The sequence below is a fragment of the Bombus impatiens genome, unplaced genomic scaffold (genome assembly GCF_000188095.3).
Source record: "Bombus impatiens unplaced genomic scaffold, BIMP_2.2 scf_0761, whole genome shotgun sequence".
In the NCBI taxonomy this organism is placed as follows: Eukaryota; Metazoa; Arthropoda; class Insecta; order Hymenoptera; family Apidae; genus Bombus; species Bombus impatiens.
The window spans coordinates 245447-258392 of NT_177180.1; the positions used below are offsets into that span (position 1 = coordinate 245447).

Here is a 12946-nt window from a genome sequence, read left to right on the forward strand (position 1 = left end):
ATAAAAAGAGAAATCTCATTAATTAAAAATGCTTAATTAATATTGAAACATGTTTAAACATATGTATATTATACATGTATTGTATAATATAATACTTCTGAAGTTAACGCTACTTCGTTATTGGTGCTTCTGTATGACGTGGTCTTAGAACGAACTGTCAAAGTACGAAACTCGCAGTTGAAGTTATGTTTACATAAACGTGATTAAGCACTATTTTATAGCCGAAATAGATATAAAAACAAATTAAACAATATCTTTTATAAAATAATCGTGAAACATGGTTTACGTATCAAATGGTAATGAAGCTAACATGAGTGAAATTTCTAACATTGTATAATGAAAATTTTTTATAAATATTATATATGTAATTAAAGCGTTTGTTGTAAATACAATCATAATTAATAAATTTTCAGATGGAAACGTCTTATGTGGTACTCCATTGCATTTAAAAGTGTTTAGATTTTTCACAGGTATAATTTTCATGGTTATAATGTTGTAAGTAACCTATAACATTTCCTATGATTTATTAAATTGATAAGGAAGCAAATGCGTAATTGAATAAATTATTTTTATAGTTTTAGAACATTAATCAATCCTAATATGAACAAATATGGAAGCGAATATACAAGAGATTATAGACCTGGATCTGGGTAAAATTATAATTTTTAATATAACCGTAAACAAAATTTTATATTTTGGACATAATGTTAATATCATGTTTTCATATGTAGGCCACCACGTCCACCGACTCGTAGGTTAGGAAGACCTAACACAGGACATACCGTTGATATTCCATTTGGATGTAGTAGTTGTGCTAGATAAAATAAAGGCAAACCTTTACAACAGTAAAGTAATACCATTTAAAAATTTTTACGTGATTGCTATAATTATAACATGTTCAAAAATAAAATTACTTAAGAACTTGGAAATTTTTATAATGAGAAGATAATGGGCAGACATCTTGAGAATAATTTTATTAAATGTATTAGATTATTTTTAAAAATGTTATAAATCATTATAAATATATCACACATTAAACATGCATTAAAAAAATAAATGAACTTTCTATTGCAAATTAATTTGTATGTACATATATATAATTACAAATTTATAGATACGGTATTATGTTAAGTCTGGTATATTTCCTGCAATATACAAATATGTAGTTATATGCACATAGCTGCAATATGTAAATACATAGCTGCACATAGTGATATTTAAAATTAAAAATGTGTTCATAGAATTAGGACTGCAAATACATAAATTTTTTATATTATTGTTATTTGATTTTTGTAATTAGACCAGCTGCAATAGTAGTTCCTTCTACACGTAACATAATTCTACCCAGTTGTTTGATATCCTTATATAATTCCATACAAACTGAATTTTGTGTTGTAATCTCAATAATAGCACTTGAATTTTTTGGTAAACAGCGTGGTTTCTTTTTTATCATTTCACCAGTACTCCTATGAAGCTGCGCTACTAATTTTGTAATAACAGCTGGTTGAACTAAAGATTGTTGATGAATTATTACAGGAAGACCTTTCATAATAGGTATTTTCACTGCAAATACAACAACATGTGCTTGGAAACGTGTTGTTACAGGAACTGGATTTTGAGGATTACAAATAATATCTCCAATCCCAACGTTTTGTTGATCAATTCCAGATAATATTAAAGAAACTTGATCTCCAGCAAATGCGTTTGTTATAGATACTTCATCTATTTGTAAACCTAAAAATTAATGTCACAAACTTTAATTGCAGGTATCCAAATATATATAAGAAAATCATACATGATTGACATACCTTTAATCACTGCAGTTTCATTTCGCGGTAATACTAGAACTTTATCACCTAAAGCTACCATGCCTGTTTCTACGTGACCAGACACACAGAATCCAGATCCTGTGCCTTTAAATATATCGTTAACCGAAAATCGAAATGGTTTATCTATATGGCGTTCAGGACACTTGAAATTATTAATAACGTTGACTAATGTAGGTCCTGTATACCTGCATGATTATACACAATCACAATTAATACATTATTTTATTTTAAACATATATGTTTTAAACAAATATTTAAATAATTATACCAATTAGATAAAGGTTCTTTAGGCTTTGTTAATATATTTTCACCAGATAGACCACTACAAGGAACAAAAGTAACATTATCCTTGAACCCAGCTTGTTTCAAGAATACACTCATTTTGCTTACTATTTCATCAAACCTCTCCTTTGACCAGTCTACTGTATCTAATTTATTTATTACTACTGTCAACTGTGATATACCTGTAACAAAAATTAGTCATTGTTGGGAAATTGAATAATTTCTCAATTCCACGTGAAAAATTTGAATACCTAATGAACGTAATAATAGTGCATGTTCTCTAGTTTGACCTCCACTGTCAAAACCAGTTTCAAATTCTCCTCTAGTAGCATCTACTACTAACAAAGCTACATCAGCTTGAGTAGCACCAATAATCATATTAGGTATGAAATCCTTATGCCCAGGTGCATCTAATAAAGTAATACATTTTGTTTCTGTTTCAAATTTAGAATGACCAACATCCATAGTTATTCCACGTTCCCTATTAGAAGAATATATAGAAATCAATTAATATTAAAAGAGTCTATTGACTTCGTTTCCATTAATTACCTTTCTTCTCCTGTTTCATCAAGGACCCATGCATAAGCAAATGATTGTTTCCCTATTTTTTTACTTTCTTGTTGATATTTGTGAATTAATCTTGTTGGAACTTCTCCTAACTCGCATAAAAGTCGTCCTAATAAAGTACTTTTACCAGCATCTACATGACCAACCACAATTAAATGTAATTGTTCCTTGCTGTCTCCTCTTTTATCTTTATAAATCTTTGCAACATCTTTTTCTTCGTTGAATTTTATTTTAGGATCCAAGTCAGGTGTCTGATGTCCTGATACTGGGGACTGACATCGCGGGCTATTTGCGTTCGAGAAAGCTGCTCTTTTTTCCTTTGAAACTATATTTTCCTTTCTTTTTACTTCTGGACTATTATAATCAGAATATGGGCTTTGAGAGCGAGGACTCTCAGTACGGGAATTCAGTAGATCAGTATTTTCAGTCCCGCTTATATTAAAGCCTTTTACAACAGATCGTTTCCCAGCGGGAATAATTTTCACATTGGAAGGTGTTGTAGCTTGAAATGTATATTTGGATGACAATTTTTTACCTATCATAAAATTTATTGTAGGCTATTGTTATTTTGATATTAAATATAAAAAGATGTGTAAAAATTTTAATATAAACATATATTATATTAGTTCAAATATTAAAAATACATTTTGAGTTTAAAAATTCACAATTTTCGCTTTAAAACTTCGGAAACAATATTTACATGAAAATAGTACTTTACAGTAAATATATATAGTCATATAAGTAAAAGGAATCGATTTTTAATATATCATATTACGTCATCTTACATATATATCAATTGTGACTTTTCATATATATATATATATGTATACGTATATATTCATAAAATTTATAATTCAACCTTACATTCATTGAAATATTTAATTATGACATTTTTTACCACAGAAACTTTGCATCTAATTCTAAATCTGTATGTTACTATATATTTTGTTAAATACGAGTGTAAGGAACTGAAAAATTAAATCTTTTTATTGTTTTATGATGTTCTTGTTGAGATTTAAGAATTGGCTTTTTCAATTTCAATGTTCTGCACAATGTTCTACCAAATAAAGATACGTTTTTTTTGGTATATGGAAGTTTAACATATCTAAGATAACTTAAATTTAATTTTGTAGGTAGCATAACATATGGAATTTCAATATTTTCATTAGAAATCTGTAAGGTTGAAATAGGAATGACGTCGTGAATGTCTTCTAATACTTCCGATTTTGTATGACAATCACCATTTGTAGCTAAAAATGTGTTTTTTTTCAAAGTAGAATTTAAATCAATGATCCAAGGATCTGGTGATGGTGTTCGAGTACCACTTACATTTAATACTGGGTCATTTTGTGACTTTTCACTTTGCGAGTTACTTTCAATAATAGTGTTAGGATAATCTTTTGAAAAGGCAAATGCACTAAATAAACTTTGTTCAAATGAATCCATAGAATCATCTGTCTTTCTATCATTTAATATACTACCATCTATATCTTTTTGAGCAGTAGGTAAATCTAACTGTGTATTATTTATATCACTACAGTCATCTTTCTTAATTGATAATTTTGGTATTATAAAATTTGTCTTAGGCGACAAACTTTTTTCGCTAGAATTTGAATTATCAATTAAACTGCTATTTTTTCGTAAATGATGTGCTGTTAAATCAGCTAAGGTTTTGAATGCTACTGAATCCGAATTATTTTTGAAAGATGTAGAACTTGACAATGGGGAATTAACAAGATTACTAAACCCAGACAAAGAGGAAAATCTCATAGGAGAGTTACTAATAGCTAAGTCTTTGAAACTTTCTAAATTATTCATGAGACATACATTCTCGTTAGTACCTTCAATATTCTCTTGTTTGTTAAATGATAATTTAGGTATAATGAATGAATTAGACTGAGGCTTAACAGATGCAGCATCTTACCTTACCAATGGATGCAAAGACAATACATGAAACAAAAAAATTATAGGTTAAGAAATAATACTATGAAGTTATTTACTAATAAAAATATTATAATGTTGATAAATGATATACCTGGGTATGGTTCTAAATTATCCTTATTAACCATAGATGAACCTAAAATAATTAAATTACTTTAAAAAATATAAAAGGAATACTAAAAATATACATATATATATATATAATACACATACCAGTAGCAGTTTTTGGAGAAGATTCTTTTAATATTAAATCAAGGGCTATTTTAACATCAAAATTTGATTGAATAATTTTCTTTTTGATCTCAGAGTCAGGTACTGTGTCTCCTATAACATTTTTTATAGGTTCCATGCATGACATGAGCTTGCCCAATTCGATGTCTGTAAGTGTTACATTTTCATCGTTGAAAGATACTGGAAGTTCCTCATTATCTTCGTTGTCTTCTATAATATCTGGTTCCGTAATAAAGGATGCAATATTTTGTTGCTTACTTCGATCAAATAAAAATTGTTCAGCTGCAATTTAAACCATGAATATTTAACACCACATTAATTGCATAAAATCTGATACGTTGAATACATATTTAACAGAAGTACCACTAGGAGATACACAGTAGTCATCTTCTACAGAATGTCCATAGACATCATCGTAACCTTCGTATTCTGTAAAGAATATGTTACGTTAAATAAACTCTTTAAGTTTAATCAACAGTTTAACAATATTTAAATAAATAAAATTATCGTGCATTTGTTTTCTTTTCGTGTACCTTCTGAATAATTCATGCATCGTACATCGCGATGACGAGACATTTTATAAACTTTGTGCAAAAGATTGCAATAAAAATACGATAAAAAGATAGCCTTTTCTACTTTATTATTTATAATCTTCCATGTTACACAGAATAGATTCAGCTACAGCCACGGTTTATGTGACCGTGAGGTAAGCTAAATTCCGCCATCTACATTGACAACGTTTAACAAAATAACCGAATTTTCATATGTTATCCGATATTATGTTAATTACGCATAGTATATTCATCGCGTGGATATAATTTCACTAATGTATTATCACTAACATTATCAGTAACATATTTTACTTAAACTGTCTTTTACTTTCGTTTAAAAAGTATAAATAGCGTAACATGTATTAATACCAGTCAGTATATGTAAGTATATGAGCCTCATTTATAATTGCATGATTCTTTTTGTCGTTATTTCAACAGAAAATAATATTTTTTATAAAATATATACTATTTTATATTAAACTAAATAAAATTAAGAATATACTAGTATTATCTGGTATTACATAGAACATATACATCATAGAATGCATAGAGAATAAGAATAAAAATATGTTAATATTCTTGATATCAATTTTAATCTCAGAGAAGTATAGTTATATCATTTTTATTTTATTTATTTGCTTATATACATAGTTATCTAAATATTAAAATACTTCAAATATTTTGCAAATTTGACTCAAATTAACTAGTATTCAGATAAATAAACTTTGAATTTGAAACATAGAATATTAAAAGCAGACTGTAAACTTATCAAAATTAAAGTAATAAATTTTGAGCCACTTATAATGGTGTCAAGCCACGCCCATGAGATAACATTCCTGGCTTATTGTACATATATATACTTGCAGGAAACAAGTTTAGTTCTTTCATTGCTGATTGAAGATCATTTTAATCATTTTGGGAGATATATTTTAACATAACAGACAAAAAAGATGACTTCAGAACTTCCATCTACATTAAAACATCTATTTAGGTATATATTTCTATATAAATATTTAACTTATTTTATAATATAGGATTGATATAATCTTGGTATTTATTTCATTTCTAGTTATATTGATGATCATAAAACAGAGTACATAAATGACTTAAAAGAAGCAGTAGCTATAAAATCTGTCTCAGCGTGGCCAGATCACAGAAATGAAATAATTAAGATGATGAAATGGGCGGAAATGAAATTAAAAAATCTTGGAGTCACTACAGAATTGGCAGATGTAGGAAAACAAACTCTTCCAGATGGAAGTGTAATTCCTCTCCCACCTGTTTTGTTAGGAACTCTAGGGTCTGACTCTGAAAAAAAGACTGTTCTTATATATGGACATTTAGATGTTCAACCAGCATTAAAAGAAGATGGCTGGGATACTGAACCATTTACTCTTGTTGAGAAAAATGACAAATTATATGGACGTGGAAGTACAGATGATAAAGGCCCTGTACTTTGTTGGATTCATGCATTACAGGCTTATAAAACTATTGGAACAGATATCCCTGTTAATCTCAAGGTATTTTTAATTGTAAATTTTCTATATGTTTTCTATATGTTAATATATTTCTATATGTTGATTTATTCAATTATAAACTTTCTATATGTTATTTTGCAATTTCATTTATTATATATTTCTTTATTGTTTAATTGTTGTAGTTTGTCTTTGAGGGTATGGAAGAAAGTGGTAGTGAAGGATTAGATGACCTTCTTTTAGCACGAAAAGATACATTTTTGCAAGGTGTAGATTATGTGTGCATATCTGATAATTACTGGCTGGGCACCAAAAAACCTTGTATTACGTATGGCTTAAGAGGTATCTGTTATTTCCAAGTGGAAGTAACTTGTGCTGTTAAAGATCTACATAGTGGTACATTTGGTGGATCTATACATGAAGGAATGGCAGATTTAATATATTTGTTAAATACATTAGTTGATGTAAATGGGAAAATTTTAATAGATGGTATTTATGATAATGTAACAAAAATTGTGGAAAAGGAAATAGAATCCTATAAAACAATAGAATTCGATGTTGCTGAATTCAGGGGCTCTGTTGGAACTAGTAAATTAGCTCATGAAGATAAAGTAAATATTTATAATTGAACTTACTACTGATATATTTTATACATTATTACATATATAGTTATACATTACATTATATTATATTGTTAGATTCAATTATTGATGCATCGGTGGAGACAGCCCAGTTTATCACTTCATGGAATACAAGGCGCATTTAGTGAGCCAGGTGCAAAAACTGTTATTCCAGGAAAAGTTATTGGTAAATTTTCAATTAGAATAGTACCAAATATGACTCCAGAAGATACTGTACAAAAAGTAACAGCATATCTAAACAAAAAATGGGCTGTCAGAGGTAGTCCAAATAAATTCAATGTCAGTATGTATCATGGAGGAAGAACTTGGTCTGAAAATCCTGATCATCCAAACTATGTAGCTGGTCGAAAAGCTACCAAACATGTTTATAATGTAGAGCCTGATTTATCACGCGAAGGAGGCTCAATTCCGGTTACTTTAACATTCCAAGAAGTAACAGGCAAAAACGTACTACTCTTACCAGTTGGTGCTGGTGACGATGGGGCACATTCCCAGAACGAAAAACTGAACATTCGTAACTATATCGAGGGCGTAAGTATTTTCATTGACGATGGTATAATTTGTTGTAACAGTTTTACTTAAACTTAAGGATATTTTATTTTTGGTTTAGACTAAATTACTTGGAGCTTATTTGTACGAGATAGCTCAACTGTAAGGTACATATATATTGAAAACATAAGTAAAATATGGGTTTATATTGATGTACTCAAGAATTTATTTTCTTCTTACAATACAATATACAAATAAAAATTTGGAGGGAATGGAAGTTATAAAACGCTATTTTGCGACTTACATGTATCTTTTTTCTCAAGTGAATACAAAACATCTTTAATAAAATATATATTTAGATATCATTGTTTCTGTTATTCTGGTTTTATTTTCAATACCCAAGCTGGTTGTCCTTTATCAAGTTCTGCTGGTAATGATACAATCAATTTTTCTTTACTTTGTTTCCACTGAAATTGAAAATTGAAGTTATTATTTTATCCAATTATATTTAATATTACTATTTGTGTAACATGAATTTAATATCTATTCAAAACGTAGATACGTACTCTAATTAGTAATTTAGATCCAAGTACTGAAATTTGTGTACTAGGAGATATTTTAAGCGATCCTAAATATAATAAACCTTCATTTGGCCATTCAAGGATTATAGCATAAACTTGTTTTATGTTTTTGCTTTGTGTATACCAAACGGTATTAGATAAAGTATCATTTTGTGTTATCCAAGGTTTGGTATTGTAAATAGCTTCTCCATTTATCTTTAACCACTCACCTAATTGCATAAATTATATTAGGAACAAATTTACAATTACAAATACAAATAAGTACATTCTTATGTTGGAGAATATACCCATTCCACGTAATCTTTCTTCGAATATTGGGTTAATAATGCCATCCTTTGTTGGTCCAACATTCATTAATAAGTTTCCTCCACAACTTACAGTAATTGCTAATTCTTTGACCAATTCTGATAAAGTCAAATATTCTGACAAAACAGCATTCCTACGAAATCCCCAAGATTTTCTATCAATTGTCATGCAGTTTTCCCATTTATGTGGTAGAAGTACTCCTAAAGATCTCAAAATACAAGTGAAATAAAGAAGCAATATAAATTTCAAGCATGTATGTTAGTTATACTAAATTGAATTTACCAGGATTATAACGATCAGAACATGTGTAAAAATCACCATGATGACATGGTATATTTTGTCCCCATCTATCATTTACTACAACTGTATCTTTCACAGGACTTTCATTGTACAACCAAGCCAAAAATTCTTTTGATTTCCAATAAACATCTGGTGCTTCCCAGTCACCATCAGACCATACAATTTCTGGTTTATATTTTTCTACTACTTCGTGTAATTCAGGAATTATCTTTTGACGAACAAAAATTTGGGTTGTAAAATTGTTATCTTTATCAGATAAATATAGAGGATTATACCATTCATACAAAGAATGGTAAAGACCAAATCTCAAATTAGTTGAATTTCTTATTGCTGTAGCCAATTCACCTAAAAATCATTAATTACAGATACAAAATAATTTAAACAGTAAAAAATTCAATTTAATAATTACCTATAAGATCTTTTTTTGGTCCTACATCTGCAGAGTTCCAACTAAACGAATATTTTGAAGGCCATAATGTATATCCCTCATGATGTTTGCTTGTTAATACAACATATTTTGCACCTGAAGCTTGAAATAATTCACTCCATTGCGTTGCGTTAAAAAATTCAGCAGTAAATTCATGAGCGAAGTCTTGATATGTAAAACTAGGCGGATACCTTTGTTTCATAAAGTCACGGTATTTAGTATCAATCTGTTCTTCTGAAAATGAAAGTTTGTCTTGAATTCTTTATAAATTTATATCATTTTGCAAAAAGTAAAGAATTTTGACTGAAATAAATAAATAATAATATAAATTTGGTTGTAATTAATAGTAATAGTGATAAAAATACCTTTCCAATTATTCCAAAACCATTCAGAGCCAAAACTAGGAACACTAAAAACACCCCAGTGAATAAAGATACCAATTTTTGCATCATCATACCAAGTTGGAAGCGGACGTCTATCTAAACTATCCCATGTTGGAGAATACTGGTTTATTGCTGTTTTTATAGGCCAAAGTGTTTCATGGCTTTTTATATCTGACGTTTCTAATACATATTGATCTCTCCCCCACGTTGTATATATCATTGAGGAAATGAATAAAATGTAACTTTGTAAAATCATTGTATTGCACAGTATTTATACTATTTACTGCAAATAAATTATGAAAAATATTTACACAAATATTCATACTTTATCACATAAAAGATTAAAGATTAAGGTGGAAACCCGCTTATCGAGTCTGATTTCATTTAATTTATGATAAGATTGAATAACATGAATTAATTAATTTTTTTTATTTGTCAAATTTGTTGTTTCATTATAAAATATGTTAAAATAATTGATATAGATATAATATATAAGTGATATATGAATTATTTCTGAATATAAAATCAATACTTAAAATAAGGACGATAAATGTTCATAAAATTACCCTTTGTTATGTTTTTTAAAAATCTTATAAATATATTTTATAAAATAGAGAAAAAATATTCATTTTGATATACGCTTCTGACATATGTACATAGTATGTAGTCGTTGATATAAATTTCATGAAATAATCTGATTTTATTAAACCGGTAGCCATGTTGACTACTGCAGACAAATGAAAAATTTAAAAAAGTACATTGAACCATAATACTAATAAAGTAAGCTATGAACAAAACAACTAAATATTTTGTTATTAATTATTCTATTATAAGTTCATTTTAATATTGATCTTATCTACTGCCCAATAATGTGTCATCAAATTGTGTCAATGTCACAGGATTTCGGCAAATTCGTCTGAGTGTGATAAATTGATAACAACATTAAAATTTTGCACGTATAATACGGCAAATACGCTTTTGTGAATTTATAATATCTGTTGTAAGTAATCGTTTTCGTAAAAATTCTTTTTGAAAAGTATATACAGCGAATTAGAAGTTAGAATATGAAACTTTAAATTTGCCGATATCTTTTAGAATCAACAAAATTCATCATGTCATCTTGGATTCCGATGGAATCTAATCCAGAAGTAAGAATTTGTATTTTCATCGTAATCATTAAAATGAAAAATATATATATATAATATCTTTTTACATAATTTCATTTCTTTGTTTTAGGTTATGACAAAGGTAAATCATAATGATTTTCCATTATTGATATTGATATTTAATCTTGTAATTATATTATAAATAAGTCTTACATTTTATTTAAAGATTAAAGACAATACATCTATTTATGTATTAAATGATTTATTTATATTATTGTAAAGTAAACTTGTTAATAATTTTGTAGTTACTAAACTTTATAATTCAAAGATTTGTTTTACAGTTTTTACATAAATTAGGCGTAGCAAAAGATTGGTCTGTTGTTGATGTTTATGGTCTGGAACCTGATCTGTTGGCACTTGTACCTAAACCAGTTGTTGCTGTTATTTTGCTATATCCTTTATCCAAAAAGGTTTCAAAATAAAGATTATATTATTACATTTTATTACATAAAGATCGTAGATCTAATAATTTTATGTGACTTAGGGTGATAATAGCTTAGAAGACAAAGAATCAGAAGAAGAAGATGTAAGTATTCCTAAAGATCCAGAAGTTTTTCATATGAAACAGTACATTCATAATGCCTGTGGTACAATCGCATTAATTCACAGTGTTGGCAATAATCGAGACATGTAGGTATTTCGTTAGAAGTACAGAATATTCATTTGTTTTTCAACAGACATTATATGTTGTAAATTGTTCAATTTATTTTTGCAGCATAGATCTTCAGGACGGTTTCCTAAAAACCTTTTTAGATGAAGCGAAAAATCTTTCTTATATGGAATGTGGGAAGCTTTTAATGGAGTCCGACGGTATTAGTATCACTCATAAAGATGTGGCACAAGAGGGTCAAACAGAGGTATGATTTTCTTGCTTTTTGTGTACTTACAGAAATGAGTACTAATCGAAAGTATTTGGTAGGTACCAAGCGATGAAATACCAGTGTACCATCATTTTGTAGCACTTATACACAAAAATGGAGTATTATATGAATTAGGTGAAAATTTTAATACTGCTGTATATACTTATATAATTATTTACTTAGTAAATAATTGTATAAATACTAATCTATAAGAATATCATATTATTTACATATGGGATTTTTTAGATGGACGTAAACCTTCTCCTATTAATCATGGTACAACTAGTCCAGAAACACTGTTAGAAGATGCAGCACGTGTTTGTAAAGAATATATGGCTCGTGATCCAGAAGAAGTGTGTTTCACAGTTCTTGCTCTTGCTAATAGCGATGCAGGAGCATTGTAACTCACTAAATACAATGTAGCATATCCATTTTAAGATAACTGTTGAAATAATTTATTTTATACATTATACATGTATATCTGCTTTTTATATTGCATTTATTAACATTTGCTTATTACTGTATAATATGGATATTCGCGATATAAGTACGTATCAAATGTAAAACATATCTATTTCATCGAATGATAAAACCATAAAAAATAATTAAAATCGCATAAAAGCGAAACTTCAATAGTTTTATATCTTTTATACTAATTTTATTATATCATTTTTTTATACTATTTTTTGACGAATAAATGTGACGCAAATATTTTCATAAATTTTGACTAATAAAATATGAATATAAATATATATATATATATATATATATCACTATCAATAAGTATATATCAATCTTATAGTAGTAGTTGTGTGATAGTTGTTTGTATCGCTGTTTATAAATATTCGCTCTAAGCAACTAAAAATATGTGTATCTGTACTTGCTATACTTATTAAAAATGTCTTTTCTAGAAAAAA

General features: G+C 28.1%; 5 protein-coding genes across 7 annotated transcripts; 3 read left to right on the forward strand and 2 right to left on the reverse strand.

Annotated features, from left to right (window-relative positions):
* The first annotated feature begins 118 nt into the window (after window positions 1–118).
* LOC100743564 (selenoprotein K) lies at window positions 119–1044 on the forward strand. Its single transcript, XM_024370399.2, has 4 exons — window positions 119–296; window positions 414–495; window positions 576–650; window positions 732–1044. The coding sequence occupies exons 1-4, from the start codon at window positions 278–280 to the stop codon at window positions 820–822; spliced, it is 267 nt and encodes an 88-aa protein (XP_024226167.1). The 5' UTR covers window positions 119–277; the 3' UTR covers window positions 823–1044.
* Window positions 1045–1115: 71 nt separating this feature from the next.
* LOC100744146 (HBS1-like protein) lies at window positions 1116–5649 on the reverse strand. Of its 2 annotated transcripts, XM_012390284.2 has the most exons (10): window positions 5384–5649; window positions 5214–5279; window positions 4833–5132; window positions 4714–4755; window positions 4520–4597; window positions 2661–3213; window positions 2363–2592; window positions 2098–2293; window positions 1809–2014; window positions 1116–1734 (listed from the first exon to the last, which is right to left on the reverse strand). In XM_012390284.2, exons 1-10 carry the CDS (start codon window positions 5424–5426, stop codon window positions 1280–1282), a joined length of 2169 nt encoding a protein of 722 aa, XP_012245707.1. In that variant the 5' UTR covers window positions 5427–5649; the 3' UTR covers window positions 1116–1279. The 2 variants fall into 2 exon arrangements, with proteins under 2 accessions (XP_012245707.1, XP_003492578.1); XM_003492530.3 differs by lacking the exon at window positions 4520–4597.
* LOC100743679 (cytosolic non-specific dipeptidase) lies at window positions 5378–8364 on the forward strand. Of its 2 annotated transcripts, none has more exons than XM_012390287.3 (6): window positions 5378–5556; window positions 6268–6392; window positions 6471–6921; window positions 7062–7487; window positions 7575–8048; window positions 8128–8364. In XM_012390287.3, exons 2-6 carry the CDS (start codon window positions 6352–6354, stop codon window positions 8170–8172), a joined length of 1437 nt encoding a protein of 478 aa, XP_012245710.1. In that variant the 5' UTR covers window positions 5378–5556; window positions 6268–6351; the 3' UTR covers window positions 8173–8364. The 2 variants fall into 2 exon arrangements, with proteins under 2 accessions (XP_012245710.1, XP_003492574.1); XM_003492526.4 differs by having other exon boundaries at window positions 5544–5782.
* LOC100743802 (alpha-L-fucosidase) lies at window positions 8214–10736 on the reverse strand. Its single transcript, XM_012390290.3, has 7 exons — window positions 10570–10736; window positions 9986–10286; window positions 9603–9854; window positions 9176–9538; window positions 8875–9093; window positions 8573–8796; window positions 8214–8473 (listed from the first exon to the last, which is right to left on the reverse strand). The coding sequence occupies exons 2-7, from the start codon at window positions 10257–10259 to the stop codon at window positions 8381–8383; spliced, it is 1425 nt and encodes a 474-aa protein (XP_012245713.2). The 5' UTR covers window positions 10260–10286; window positions 10570–10736; the 3' UTR covers window positions 8214–8380.
* Window positions 10737–10764: 28 nt separating this feature from the next.
* LOC100743913 (ubiquitin carboxyl-terminal hydrolase) lies at window positions 10765–12507 on the forward strand. The gene is made up of 9 exons (XM_003492528.4): window positions 10765–10783; window positions 10903–11003; window positions 11099–11151; window positions 11240–11251; window positions 11451–11579; window positions 11654–11799; window positions 11885–12026; window positions 12089–12164; window positions 12276–12507. Exons 3-9 carry the CDS (start codon window positions 11116–11118, stop codon window positions 12431–12433), a joined length of 699 nt encoding a protein of 232 aa, XP_003492576.1. The 5' UTR covers window positions 10765–10783; window positions 10903–11003; window positions 11099–11115; the 3' UTR covers window positions 12434–12507.
* The last annotated feature ends 439 nt before the right edge of the window (window positions 12508–12946 follow it).